Below are 13,228 nucleotides of genomic sequence, written 5' to 3' on the forward strand. Positions count from 1 at the left end.
GAGGTCAGGAGTTCAAGACCAGCCTGGCCAACATGTGGTGAAACCCCATCTCTACTAAAAATACAAAAAGTGGCCAGGTGTGGTGGTGGCTGCCTGTAATCCCACCTACTTGGGAGGCTGAGGCAGGAGAATCGCTTGAACCTAGGAGGCAGAGGTTGAAGTGAGCCGAGATCGTGCCACTGTACTCCAGCCTGGGCACCAGAAGCGAAACTCCGTCTCAAAAACAAAACAAAACAAAACAAAAACAAACCAAAAAAAACGGTGAGAGTTCAGTATTACAGCTGAGTTGAAGTAAAACCTAACAATGTGAGAAAGTATGAACTAAGCATACTTAGAGGTTAGCAGTTTAATACAGGAGCCAGCACAGGCCTCAGAATCCAACAGACCTAAGACTGAACCCAAACACAGCCACCTTCTAGCTATGTGACCTTGACAAGTCATTTAACTTCTCTGAATCTAATTCCCTCATCTGTAAAATGGAAATACTACACCTACCTTGTCAGTTTACTGTGAGGAAGAAACGAACCAATACATATATAAAGCACCTGGCACAGTGCGTGGCATAGGAGGCTCCTTGGGAATTGCTTCAGAACTTAAATAGCTTACCCAAGGTGTCACAACTACGTAAGGTGGCCCAGCTCAAGATTCAAATGCAGGTTCCTATGACTCTGAATTTGGTGTTCATTCTACGTCACGTCTCCCCAGAACTTGCCCACTACTGTGCTACTCTTCTCAGACACATCACAGCTGCTCTAAGATCTTTTCCCTTCAATGCAATAGTTATATGAAGTTTTATAAGGTCTTCCCTTTCACGCTCATTTTACTAGATATGTTTCTTCTTTCCAACCCCTCTTCGGGCAGGCTGTAGCAGAGAGAACATACACAAACACTGTAAACTACACAGGTTATGACCACACAGACCACAATAGATAATTAATGAAGAACAGTCAGATGATGTGCCTCTAACCTCTTGCAGGATCTTCAGCAGCTCCTCCCGGATCTTGAGTGCGGGCAAGCTCCGGTCTGGTAGGGGTGAGAGCCACTCTTTGATGGCAGACATCACACCACTGTCAATGAATGTTTCTTTAAGGTCCTGCCTGCAGTCATAAGAGGAATTTTTAAAAATTCCGCGAACCTTGGTTCTACTGTATCTTCTGACTTTTCTTACATAGTTAGTGATGTTTCTAAAAACTGCTTTAAAAAAGTTATTCATATAAATTTGGTATTTACTGAACACCATTCTGGTTTCAAAAGCAGTGTGACATTTAGTTCTTATCTTCCAGAAACGCATATACCTGACAAAAAATGATTTGCTGAAAACAAAACAAACTCAAGTTACATAAATTAATGCTGATATGAATGGTACAGACAGTAAGAACAATTAACTCCAATCATTTCAACTAAAAAAAAAATAACGTTCAATCTATCGAAATAGTGATTATTGAAAAATTGTACATGGTGGTGAACCCAGAATTGCTGTTCTCTGCAGGACACCAATGAGACTAGCACTCTACTGGCAGGACAAAAAACAAACAAACAAACAAAAAACACCCTCAATAAAATAATACTTAAATTCCATTTTATGTACTAGAATCAGTTATGTTAACAGAAAACAAGACATTATATACATAAAACCCGCCACAGAGAGTTTTCCCTGTTAGAACACAGGGAGAAATTTTCTAGTTACAGACGCTCTAGGCCATGCTGGTGGTGGCTCACTGATGCACCAATACATTTCCTCAGTCATCAAAAGCAGGCTATGGCTTAGTTCAAAGGGAAAGCAAGGTTGCTCAGAAATATGAGCAAATCGGGGCCTACCGTGGTGGCTCACACCTGTAATCCCATTCCAGTACTTTGACTTTCGGGTGTAGAGACGGGAAGATCGCCTGAGCCCAGGAGTTCGAGACCAGCCTGGGCAACACAGCAAGATCCTGTCCCTAATTTAAAAAAAAAAAAAAAAAAAAAAAAAGCAAATCAACGAAAAAAGTTAGAAACAAGGATCTACTCAAAAAGGGCATCATTACTTCAGAAGGACCAATAATTGTGACCCATTAGAGTCATATAAGCCTTGGACAATGCAGCCTTCAGGTAGGGTCTCCAAGATTTACTGTTTTCCATCACACGGAGAAAACAAATGTAATTTTACCAGACCAAAAACTGTCTATAAAGAACAAAATTAGGGGCCAGGTGCAGTGGCTCATGTCTGTAATTCCAGCACTTTGGGAGGATGAGGTGGGAGGATTACTTAAGCCCAGTGAGTTCAAGACAAGCCTGGGCAACATAGCAAGATCCTGTCTCTACCAAAAAACAAAAACAAAAACACACAAAATTAGTAGTTTCCAAGTTTTTCTTTCATTAGTATCAATTTTTTATTTGTTCTGTTTGCACCAGGCATCAAGGTTTAATAAAAGTTTATGAAGAAATATAATTTAGGAAATTTTATTCATTATCTTTCTGTGAACTGATAGAAGGCTATCATTATTTAGTATTCCTAGAACACCAGTACATCATTTGAATTATCATTCCATGAAAAGGAAAAAGACATTTTAAAGAAAACAAAACACTTACTTCTTAAGGTGCATAACTACAGTAGGCAGTAAAGTTAATTTTTTCAGTGCCGGCTTTTTTTGATTGTTCAACTGTCTGTCTTCCTATTCAGAAAAAAACAAAGATTTTTTTTTAAAACAGTACTCATTGTTAATATTGAATTCACTGTAATTCTGAACCTTAAAATAAAGTAACAGTTTTTCAAAGAAACAATTTTTCCTACAAGAAAGAGTAACTTAAGAATGGATCTTTTGCAGAGCACCAAGCTCTGTATCTATGTCAGTCAAACCCACAAAACTATTAGAATTGCCTTTAACAACTACAAGTTGAGAGAAACCATTTTAAGTTAGAATATTAGCATGACTGTCAAGTTTTCAGAGTTCATTAAAGGTACAAATTACAACTGGGAAATTTTGGTTTATGATATTAGGGACAATTTTCCAGGTGTGAGGTTATATGATATTGGAATATACTATATCAAAGAAGAGTTTCAGTATTTACTTGGGCAGTTTTTTCTATTTTTTTTAAATTATGAAAAATTTCAAAGTCTACAAATACAGAATGTAGAATAATATGCCTGTTGCATACATTTCAACAATTAAATACACACGGCTAGTCTTCTTTTAGCTACTTTCCTCCATTCTTGAATTGTTTTGAAAGAAATGCTAGACACAGATCATTGAATCCACTGCTGAACTCTCAGTAAGTGTCTCCAAAAGATCTGAACTTGTTTTTTAAACATACTACTGGGCCAATTTTTATAAGTTGAGCAGATTTTTACAATGCAATGGAAGAAGCCATGTCTTGATCAGGAGCAAGAGAACAACACATGAATTTGTAACACCTTTAATATATGAAGAAACTAAATTTTGTGGTGAACTAGCCAAATCTGAGAATAAAACCATGCCCCATGAAACTAGCAAAGCCATTCACCTAAAACGTTTCATTTGACTGAATATTTCATCTTTTCACTTTTTCTAAACACGTGACTAAAAAATTAAAATAGTTCCATGATTAAAATTTAGAACAGTAAATGCTTTATTACAAAAAGCAAAGCATCTTAACTGTCATTTAAGGGTTAAGCATCAAAAAAAGGGCATCCAATAAACTCAGTGGGAGGAAAAGGTGAACCTAGAAACAACACAACTCACCTCAGCAGCTTCGTTCATCTTGACGATCATGGCGCTCACGACGTCGTCTGCGTCACTAATAAAGGTGCCACCATCACGGTTTCGCCTGCGCTTGCCACTCATGCTCTTTTTTCGCTGCAACATCATCTCAAAATCCGACAGAAAGTCCATACTAAATCAGTAAACAAAAGCAAGTGAAATACAAGTTGTCTTTTAAATACACATTTACTTTCACCACAATTAATAACACCAAATTTCTTAATTCTAACTCAATGAAGTGCTACCTTCTTTTAAAAGTGCAAGTACAGTCATGCGCCGCATAACGATGTTTCGGTCAATGACGAACTGCGAATACGACGGTGGCCATCCAGTAAGCTAAGGTTAACTTTTTATTGAAGAAAAAAAATATTTTTTGTAAATTTAGTGTAGCCTAAGTGTACAGTGTTTATAAAGCCTATAGTAGTGTACAGTAATGTCCCAGGCCTTCACATTCACTCACCACTCACCCAGACCAAATTCCAGTCCTGCTTTCATTCATAGCAAGTACCTTAAACAGGTGTACCATATTTTATCTCACACACACATACACACACACACACACACACACACACACACGCTCTAAAGAGTTGGGGTGTTGCTCTGTCACCCAGGCTGGAGTGCAGTGGCACAATCCTAGTTTACCGTAGCCTCAAACGCCTGGGCTCATCCTTCTACCTTAGCCTCCTGAATAGCTGAGACTACAGGCCCATACCACCATGCCTGGTTAATTTTTTAAATGTTTTGTAGAGACAGGGACTCACTATGTGTCACCCAGGTTTGTATTGAACTCCTGGCCTCAAGTGATCCTCCTGCCTCAGCCTCCCAAAATGTTGAGATTACAGGCATAAGCCACCACGCCCAACTATACTGTATTTTAACTGTACCTTTTCTATGTTTAGATACACAAATACCATTGTGTTACCACTGCCTACAGCATTCAGTACAGTAACATGCTGCACAGGTTTGTACCCTAGGAGCAATAGGCTTTACCATACAGCCGAGGTGGGTAGTAGGCAATACCATGTAGGTTTGTATAATACTATGATGTTCATACAACAGCAAAATCACCTAATGACACATTTTTCAGAATATATCCTGTTAAGCGACGCATGACTGTACTTACAACTTGCTATTAAAAGAACAGTTGATCCTAGACTTTATGTTCAATTCCTGTACTACCCTGTCATATATATACACATGTAAATCACTAAAAGCCCGGAACTTCTCATGCAGTATATCCACACTTGCATCTATCAGTTTGAGAAAGTACATTTTAAGTTCCAACTGAGGGGACTCATTCAGCTTTAGTGGCACTGCCCTTTCTTGGACTAGGAAGGTGTTCATTATCTGAACGCTGTTGTCTTATACATCATGAGCAGAAAAAATGAAAAATAAGCTGCCGCTTTTCAGTGATAAGAAGTATAACTCTCAAAACATAATGAGAGATACACATGGAAATCTATAGGCTTGCTAAGTGCCTCAAACCTTTATGGCTTTCTTCAGAATCATTCCACTTAAAAAAGAGGAAGTTATTCTCTGCCACTATCATATCAATTCAATTTCCAGAAGTACTACCAGACTCATTCGGTTTAATTACTGCATGCTGCTAGGAATTCAAAATGAAACTACTTTTTAAAAACATCTTTACAACTGGAAAGAGTAACTAATCCTTCTATTACTGTATAACATCTTTTAAGATATCAGATTTTTCTGAACATAGATTCCAACTAGCTCAACAAAAGTAAGTTAAATATGGTCAAGTAATATTTTGTAGTTAAGATGTTAGACTTACTTCCCCTGCCCCATAAAATCAGCTTTTCTCTCAAAAAGATATTTTTAAAATTAGGTTATTTTTCATAAGAGTTTATTTGGTGAACCATAAATTAAGTCTGGTGCCATATAAATACAATTCCACAAAGAAAGACATCTAAGCACAGGCTAAATGAAAACAAGTAACAACAGCAGGTAATTCACTGACAACACCGTAAATGGAGAAAAACAGGAATAGATCCACTCCTAAACTTAAACGGGAACCAAAATGAAAATGTAATAGTCTCTACCTTGATTTTTTAACTTCTCTTTAACAAATTCCTTAAAAACAAACTTACTGTTTTCCTCTCTTTATGTTATCATCAGAATCTGAATCTTCTGCTTCTTTTACCTGTGTTTCACTTTTTTCTTCTTCCAGATCCTCTTGGTTAAAACCCTAAATGCAAAATTATCACAACCTCCTTACAGATTTTCTTCTGTATTAAGTGTTCTTAGTATTTTGCATTTTTAAATTAATTCATTCACAAAGAACAAAAATTCAATAGATATCAAAAGGTACATAACAAAAGGTCCCTCTCCAGCCACTAGTGTTACTAGGTTTCTTGCGTTTCCTTCCAGAAACAATGTACGTTTATATAAGCACTTCTACACATACTTCGCATCCTCTCTTATTATACAAATGGAAGCATACTATTCAGAGTGGGTACGGATAATGCTCTGCATGTTCCAAATTTAAGAAAAGAATCTAGAGGCCAATGCATGTCAGTATTAAGTCTTGTCATTTTTTTCAAGGCTTTAGACTATTTCACAATATGGCTGTAACTATGATTTGTTCACTTATTTGCCTAGTCACATTTAGTTTTACATATTTGAAATTGCGAAATACTTGCCAAACTGTATTCCATAGAGGTTATACCAATTATCTTGTCAGCAAGCATGAGGACTCCTGTTCCCCTACGTCCTCACTACTATAGCAGGCTATCAAACATTGATATCCACCAATCTCTGGACGGAAAAACAAATCTCAGGGTAGTTTTATTTGCATTTTCTTACTATGGGGGTAACGTTGGGCATTTTTTCACGTTTACAAAGCCATGTGTCATTCTTTCCCTGTGAACTCTGAATATCCTATGCGCATTTTTTGCTGGACTGTTCATCTTTTTATCACTATGTAAAATCTCTTTGAAAATTAGATATAGCCCTCTACAAGTGACAAGAACTGTACAATCCCCACATTTGTACAGTTTTTGTTGATGCTAATATTTGCCAGGCATAACTTTTCATTTTTATGTAAATGAAATGGCCAGTCTTTTCTTTATGGCGTCTACCTTTTGTGTTACACTTAGAGGCTTTCTCAGTGGTTCACCTAGTATATTGTTTTTCTCACTGAACTGAAACTATAACCAAGTTGATGTTAAGTCTCCAAAATAGGTAAGTATACCTTATTCTTACAATACGGTGCTTAACTAAGTATGAGCTCCATGAAGGCAGTGTCCAAGCAGTCTCTGAAACATTTGTTGAATCAATTCTTCCTTTATATTTTCCTTAGGTTTACTTTCTTATTTCACTATTGTCCTGAATTTGATTCTAAATTCATCTACCTTCACTCTCTATTGCATTGGTTAAAAATAAGTATTGCTTTTTTAACCCAAGAACTATGTAAGCAGGCTTTAAGTTTCTGAGTGGCAAACAGATTGGAAAATATATACAGACACTTGATATATGACAAAGATGGCACTACAGAATAGTAGGAAAGGATGATCTTTTCAATAAATGGTGCTGGGTCAACTGGATACTCCAAATAAGGAAAAAAATCTTAACTTTTACCTCATATCACATACGAAACCAATTTTAGGTGAATTATACAATTAAATGTGAAAGACTGAATAATCAAGCTTCTAGAAGATAACTTGTATCTTCATGACCTTGGGGACAGGAAAAATTCTTAGGCAGAATTCAGTTTTCACCATAAAGAAAAAGATTGGTAAATTTGATCCTATGTTAAAATTAAGCACTTTTGTTCATCAGAAGACTCCATGTTAAAGGAATGAATTTAAGATAGTCTAAAAAAATTTAAAAGTTAAAAAAATTTTTAAAAAAAGACTCCATTAAGAAAGTGAAAAAGAAGTAACAAAATGAAAGGTATTTTTAACATTCATAACTGCCAAAAATGATTATATCTGGATTATACAGAGACTCGTCCCTGTTTTTTTTGGTCTGCTTCCTCTGTCAGTTACATTTCTCTTAGATTATGGATTTGTCCATTTCTCTTTTCAGTTCTATCAATTTTTGATTTTTATGTGTGCATATATATATAAAGTCGTGTTATTAGGTGCAAACAATTTTAAAATCTTTTTATCGATATAAAGTGACCTCCTTATCTCAAGTACTTTTTTTTTTACCTTAATGTCTACCTCCCTCTTTTAAAATATTATAGATACCACACCAGTTTTCTTTTGGTCCATGTTTACATGAAGTCCCTTTTCATGTACCTTTATTTTCAGCTTTACCTTCTGTTTCAGACAAATCTCTTGAAAACAGTATTTGGCTGGTTTTTAAGATCCTGTCTGGCAATTGTTGTCCTTTAACTGGAACATTCAGTATTTACATTTAATTTAATTTCTGATATTATCAAAATTTAAATCTGTTTTACCATGTAATACTTTCTACTTTCTAACTGTCCCTTGTCCTATCGTTCTTTTCCTTTCCTGCTCATTTTCGACTGATTAGCTCTAGTTGTTCCATTTTCTCCCCCCTCTATTAGTTTAGAAATTACGCATTCCATTTTAGTCTTTTTAGTGGTCACTCTAGAGACTACAACACGCACCCTAACTTATCAGTTTACTAATGTACGTTCATAGACATTCGCAAAGGCCTGAAAGCACTTCAATTCCATGTATGCTCCCAATTCACTGCTGTCATGTTTTCATTTTATATATATTCCACATTAAACACATTTCATTTTGTATAGTCAATACTCATTTAGACTTATACACATACTTTTGTTGCTCTTTTCTCCCTCCTGCATCTCTAACCTTCCATCTGAGATCATTCTTTCTTGCATTTCTTTCCTTCTGTATTTCCTTCAGCTGGTACATTGTTAATTAATTCCCTCCTTATTTCATCTTCATTCCTGGAAAGTATTTTGGCTAAATTTAACGAAATTCTAGGTTTGCCATTAGTAGATTCTATTGTTTCTGTTGTGAAGTCAGCTGTTAGTCTAATCGTTACTTTTCTGAATGTATTTTTTTTCCTGTGGCTTTTACACTTTCCTATTTTCGTTGGTTTCTTGCAGTTTTATTATGATGTAGTTAGGTGTAGATTTCTTTTTGTTTATCTTCCTTGCAATGTGTAGAACTTCTAGAATCTATGGTTTAGGTATCATTTCTTTTTAAAACACTGCTTCTGCTATACATGTAATTTTCCCTCTCCTTTCATTATTCTAATTTTTGTGAAAACTTTTCATATATAGTCCATGTCTTTTACTTTCTTCTATAACAGTATATTTCAAAGCTTTATTCTAGATCCCTCCTTCTAACCTATCTTCCAGTTCACTAATTTTCTTTTCAAGTATGTCTAATCTGTTGTTAAACTCAACCACTAAGTTTTCTGTTTTTTTTCTTCCCTCCCGCCCCGTTTTTCTTTTCAAACAGGACCTCACTATTTTGCCCTGGCTGGTTTCGAACTTCTGGGCTCCAACTACCCTCCCAGTTACCCGCCGAGTAACTGGGACTACCAGCTACTTGCACCTACCTGTCCACCAAGTTTTTAATTTCAGTTACTGTATTTTTATAGTTCTAAATTTCTACTTGGTTCTTTTCCAAATTTGCCTTCTCCTTTTTAAATTGTTTGCTCTGACATCTTTAATCTTGTTTCTTATCTCCCTGAACATATTTAAGGTGATATCTAAAATTCCTATATCTAGGGCTCTAAGTCTATTTCTATTGTCTGTCATTACTAGTTTCCTTTTAATGTTATTTTTGTATATTGTACTGTATATATGAAAAACTTAAATCACTGTCATCTTATTTCTGAGACTGAGGTTCTCTAGTCTGCCAGAAGATTCAAAGATGGCCTAAAATCTGAGCAAAGGCTATTTTACTTCCCCCTGAACCCAGTGGTGCTGCTCTCTGAAGTCTCAATCCAGAGTATGGGGTTTACAAAGTCCCCTAACCTCAATAGGCCCCGAACTCTGAATTTTGTACCCAAGCCTTGAGGCTGTCAAAAATATGAGTAGCCTCTTGGCCTGACAGGTAAACACCCCCACAGAAAAAGCACTTCTAAACACTGAGTTACCACTTTAGGTTTCTCTTGGCTTAGTAATTCTTTGCTACTTTGTTCCTAGATAATGAGCAGATTTCTATATATTTTGTCTAGCTTTTCTAGTTGTGCTTGGCAGAAGGGTTAGCCCAATCACCCAGAATGCCGTTGTGAAAATCGGAAGTTCCCCAATTACTGTGAATCTTGCCCTTTAGCATTATTAAGTGCCTTTGTCTCAATGTGTCCCTTCCCCCTTAATTCAATTTTGCCCACTAGCTTCCTTTTATGCCTTTGTATATACCCGCTCATTTTACTTCCTGAATCCCTCTTCTAGATTTTTCTCCTGAATACATCGCAAAGATGTTTTTCTCTTGAATACATCCTACTTATTAATTTATAATTACATCACTGCCATAAAAACAACAAAAAAAGCACAGCCAAGGAGGAAATATTTCCATCTTATACTTACTGTAAATTCTTCTTCCTCTTCATCACCAGATTCTCCAAATATGTCTGCAATAAGATTTCTAGAAAGTAGACAAATATAAAAACATTCATTTGCTTTCTTCTCATTTGCATAGGAACCATTTTCTAAAAAATAGAATTTACATACAGTAAAATGTGCAGCTCTTCAGTGTCCAGTTCAATGAGTTTTAACAAACGTATACACTCATGTAACCAGCACCCGATACACTCATGTAGCCTCCCCAGAAAGTTCTCTCATGGCCCCTTCTAGCTGGTCCCTGAATTTCCACATCCTAGAGACAACTGCCACCGTGACTTCCAACACCACAGATAAATTTCGCCTACTGAACTTCATGTCAATGGAATCACATATGTCCTCTTTGCTTTCTTTCACTTCACATGTTAATTCTGAGATGAATTCTGAGATTCACCCACATTGTAGTGTGTTCAGTTCAGGAACTAAAATACTAAATCCCCAAAGACATGCAATTAGGCAGGACATATTGTATTACAACACAGACCCCTCTGTACTGCCTAGTTAAGAACCCCAGAAAACTCATGTTACACTGTCACTTACTCTTCTTCATTGCCTGACTCACTGTCACTCCCAAACAGATCCTTCTCTTCATTTTTCTTATCAGACAATTCTTTCCCAGCTTCTTCCTCACTGTCAGATGCTATGGTCTTCTCTCTTTTGCCTGACTTGTCTGATACAGCATCACTGTCAGAGTCATCTGCATCAGAGACAACACGGCTCTTCTTTGCTGCTGTTGAAAAGAAAATCATCATTAATTTTATTTTATCATGGTCATTGTATTACCAAGCATAATAGATGCTTTAAAATGGCAGTATGCGGCAAAAAAAAAAAAATCAATCAAAGGGCCTCCTGACACATGGTTTAGAATTTTTAAAATAACTAAATGGCTCATTTAGAGTCATCTTACAAATTTCCTGTTATTTTACTTAAGAAAAAGTGGCCAAAAGATGAAGAAAGATATCATCAATATAAAAGCAGTCACCTTTCCTTTTGGGGAATCGAGAAAATTAAAACCAGATTGACGGGCAAAATTGGCATCCTTTCTATGCTGCCTAGTAGTAACTGAACTAACAAGGACTACATATTTCTTTCTAGGAATAGTCTCCACGTTCCTCTATCATTGCTGGTCAGTTTCAAATTTCCCATCTTCCTTAACAAATCGGCAACATGTCTGGTACCTTTTCCTTCTATAAGAACTGTTGGGTTATAATGAAATATGTCTTTTCCAAAGATGAGTTTCATAAAAAAGTAAACAAGTAAAATTTACTATCTGTGAAAATGGAGTCTTAGGTAGCGGCGGAGACTGAAACACTCCGGGGAGAGATGGTGTCTCTAAATGGAATCCCCTCAAAGTTTCCCTGTATCTGAATATTCAACAAGGTTTAACAAATGAAAAGACGTACCTGTGGGAGCTCAGTTACTGATTGGATGGGATCTAGCGAACTAAGTGTCAAAGAGACCCGCAGCTCACACTGAATACAGTTAGGGGTTTTCATGTAAACATTTTTCTTTGAAACATTACCTCTTCCAGTTTAAAACAAAAAAGTCTGAGTATTTTATATTCCTATTGACATGTGGTTTATCACTTTGAGGCAGTCAGAGATTAATACATGCTAACAGAACTCAAAGGAAATTTACTATTAAGCTTAGCTAATGATAACCAGGGGAAATGAGTGTCCTAGTGATATTTCAGAATATTAAGCTGAATAACAGACTACAGGTCTGACATACCAAGAGGATACACCGTTCCACAGTTACAAGCTCACACAATGAACAAAGCCACTGATAAACAGCCCGAGGTAGTTCCTTACATGCTTTCTCTCCATCTTCACTATCGGAAAGCACCGCCGCCTTTCTCTTCGCTACTTTCTCCTCCTCGCCCTCTTTCTCATCTTCATCACTGTCCAGTTTTTGCTTTTTGGGTTCTTCTTCCTCACTATCAGAACTGTGAAACTTTTTTCTGTCCGTATGGCTGTCTGAGTGGAAGGAGTCATTCTGCATTTCTGTATCCTCTCCCTTATTCTCCCTGTCGCTGTCATCATCTGACTCTGGCTTCTGTTTGTGTCTGGATGCATCCTCAGTTTCTGAGTCACTGGCAGGTCCCTTCCGAGGCCCCTCACTCTCAGAGTCACTGACTCGGGGTTTGGGTAGCTCCTCGTTTTCAGAATCACTGGCCTGGTTCCTTGGGGGATCCTCACTTTCCGAATCACTGATTCGGGGTTTGGGAAGCTCTTCATTTTCTGAGTCACTGGCCTGGTGCCTCGGAGGGTCCTCACTTTCGGAGTCACTGATACGAGGTTTGGGAAGCTCCTCGTTTTCAGAGTCACTGGCCTGGTGCCTGGGGGGTTCCTCACTTTCCGAATCACTGACCTGAGGTTTAGGAAGCTCCTCACTTTCAGAATCACTCATTTGAGGTTTGGGAGGCTCCTCATTTTCGGAGTCACTGGCTTGGTGCCTTGGGGGTTCCTCACTCTCAGAGTCACTGATTTGAGGTTTTAGAGCATCTTCTGTTTCAGAGTCACTAGCAGGACTCTTCTGGAGCTCCTCAATCTCAGAATCACTGGCGGGGTGCTTCCCAACATCTTCATTTTCTGAGTCACTTGCATGCCCATTAAGAAGCTCCTCATTTTCAGAGTCACTCCCAGGTAATTTCCTGGTCTCTTCACTCTCAGAGTCGCTCCCATGCTGATTGACATCCTCATTTTCAGAATCGCTTGCGGGAGGCTCTGCACGTTCCTCAGATTCAGAGTCGCTGTCCTTTTGCCTGTGAAGCTCCTCACTTTCAGAGTCACTAGCATTAAGATTTATGGGCTCATCATTCTCAGAGTCTGTCACATGATGTCCTTTGGTGAGGCCATCTTCTCGATCACTAGGTTCATTCTGAAAAATTAAGTGAAAAAAAATTAGGAAAGTGTAAACAAACAAAAAACCCTTTAGTAGTAAAACATTAAATTTTTTCACTGATTTTTTTTTTTTTTTT

The 13,228-nt window shown here is 37.3% G+C and overlaps 1 protein-coding gene across 2 annotated transcripts in view; it reads right to left on the minus strand.

Annotated features, from left to right (window-relative positions):
• Positions 1 to 13,228, minus strand: part of IWS1 (IWS1 homolog (S. cerevisiae)) — an 87,300-nt gene that overhangs the window by 36,153 nt on the left and 37,919 nt on the right. For both annotated transcript variants that reach the window (XM_011980486.1, XM_011980487.1), the window contains exons 3-9: positions 12,060 to 13,128; positions 10,789 to 10,978; positions 10,216 to 10,273; positions 5,825 to 5,922; positions 3,699 to 3,849; positions 2,569 to 2,651; positions 968 to 1,097 (exon numbers count right to left, since the gene is read on the minus strand). In XM_011980486.1, coding sequence (XP_011835876.1) covers positions 968 to 1,097; positions 2,569 to 2,651; positions 3,699 to 3,849; positions 5,825 to 5,922; positions 10,216 to 10,273; positions 10,789 to 10,978; positions 12,060 to 13,128 — 1,779 coding nt within the window. The remainder of the gene's footprint in view (positions 1 to 967; positions 1,098 to 2,568; positions 2,652 to 3,698; positions 3,850 to 5,824; positions 5,923 to 10,215; positions 10,274 to 10,788; positions 10,979 to 12,059; positions 13,129 to 13,228) is intronic.

This window comes from Mandrillus leucophaeus, unplaced genomic scaffold (assembly GCF_000951045.1).
Source record: "Mandrillus leucophaeus isolate KB7577 unplaced genomic scaffold, Mleu.le_1.0 Scaffold213, whole genome shotgun sequence".
Lineage (NCBI taxonomy): Eukaryota > Metazoa > Chordata > Mammalia > Primates > Cercopithecidae > Mandrillus > Mandrillus leucophaeus.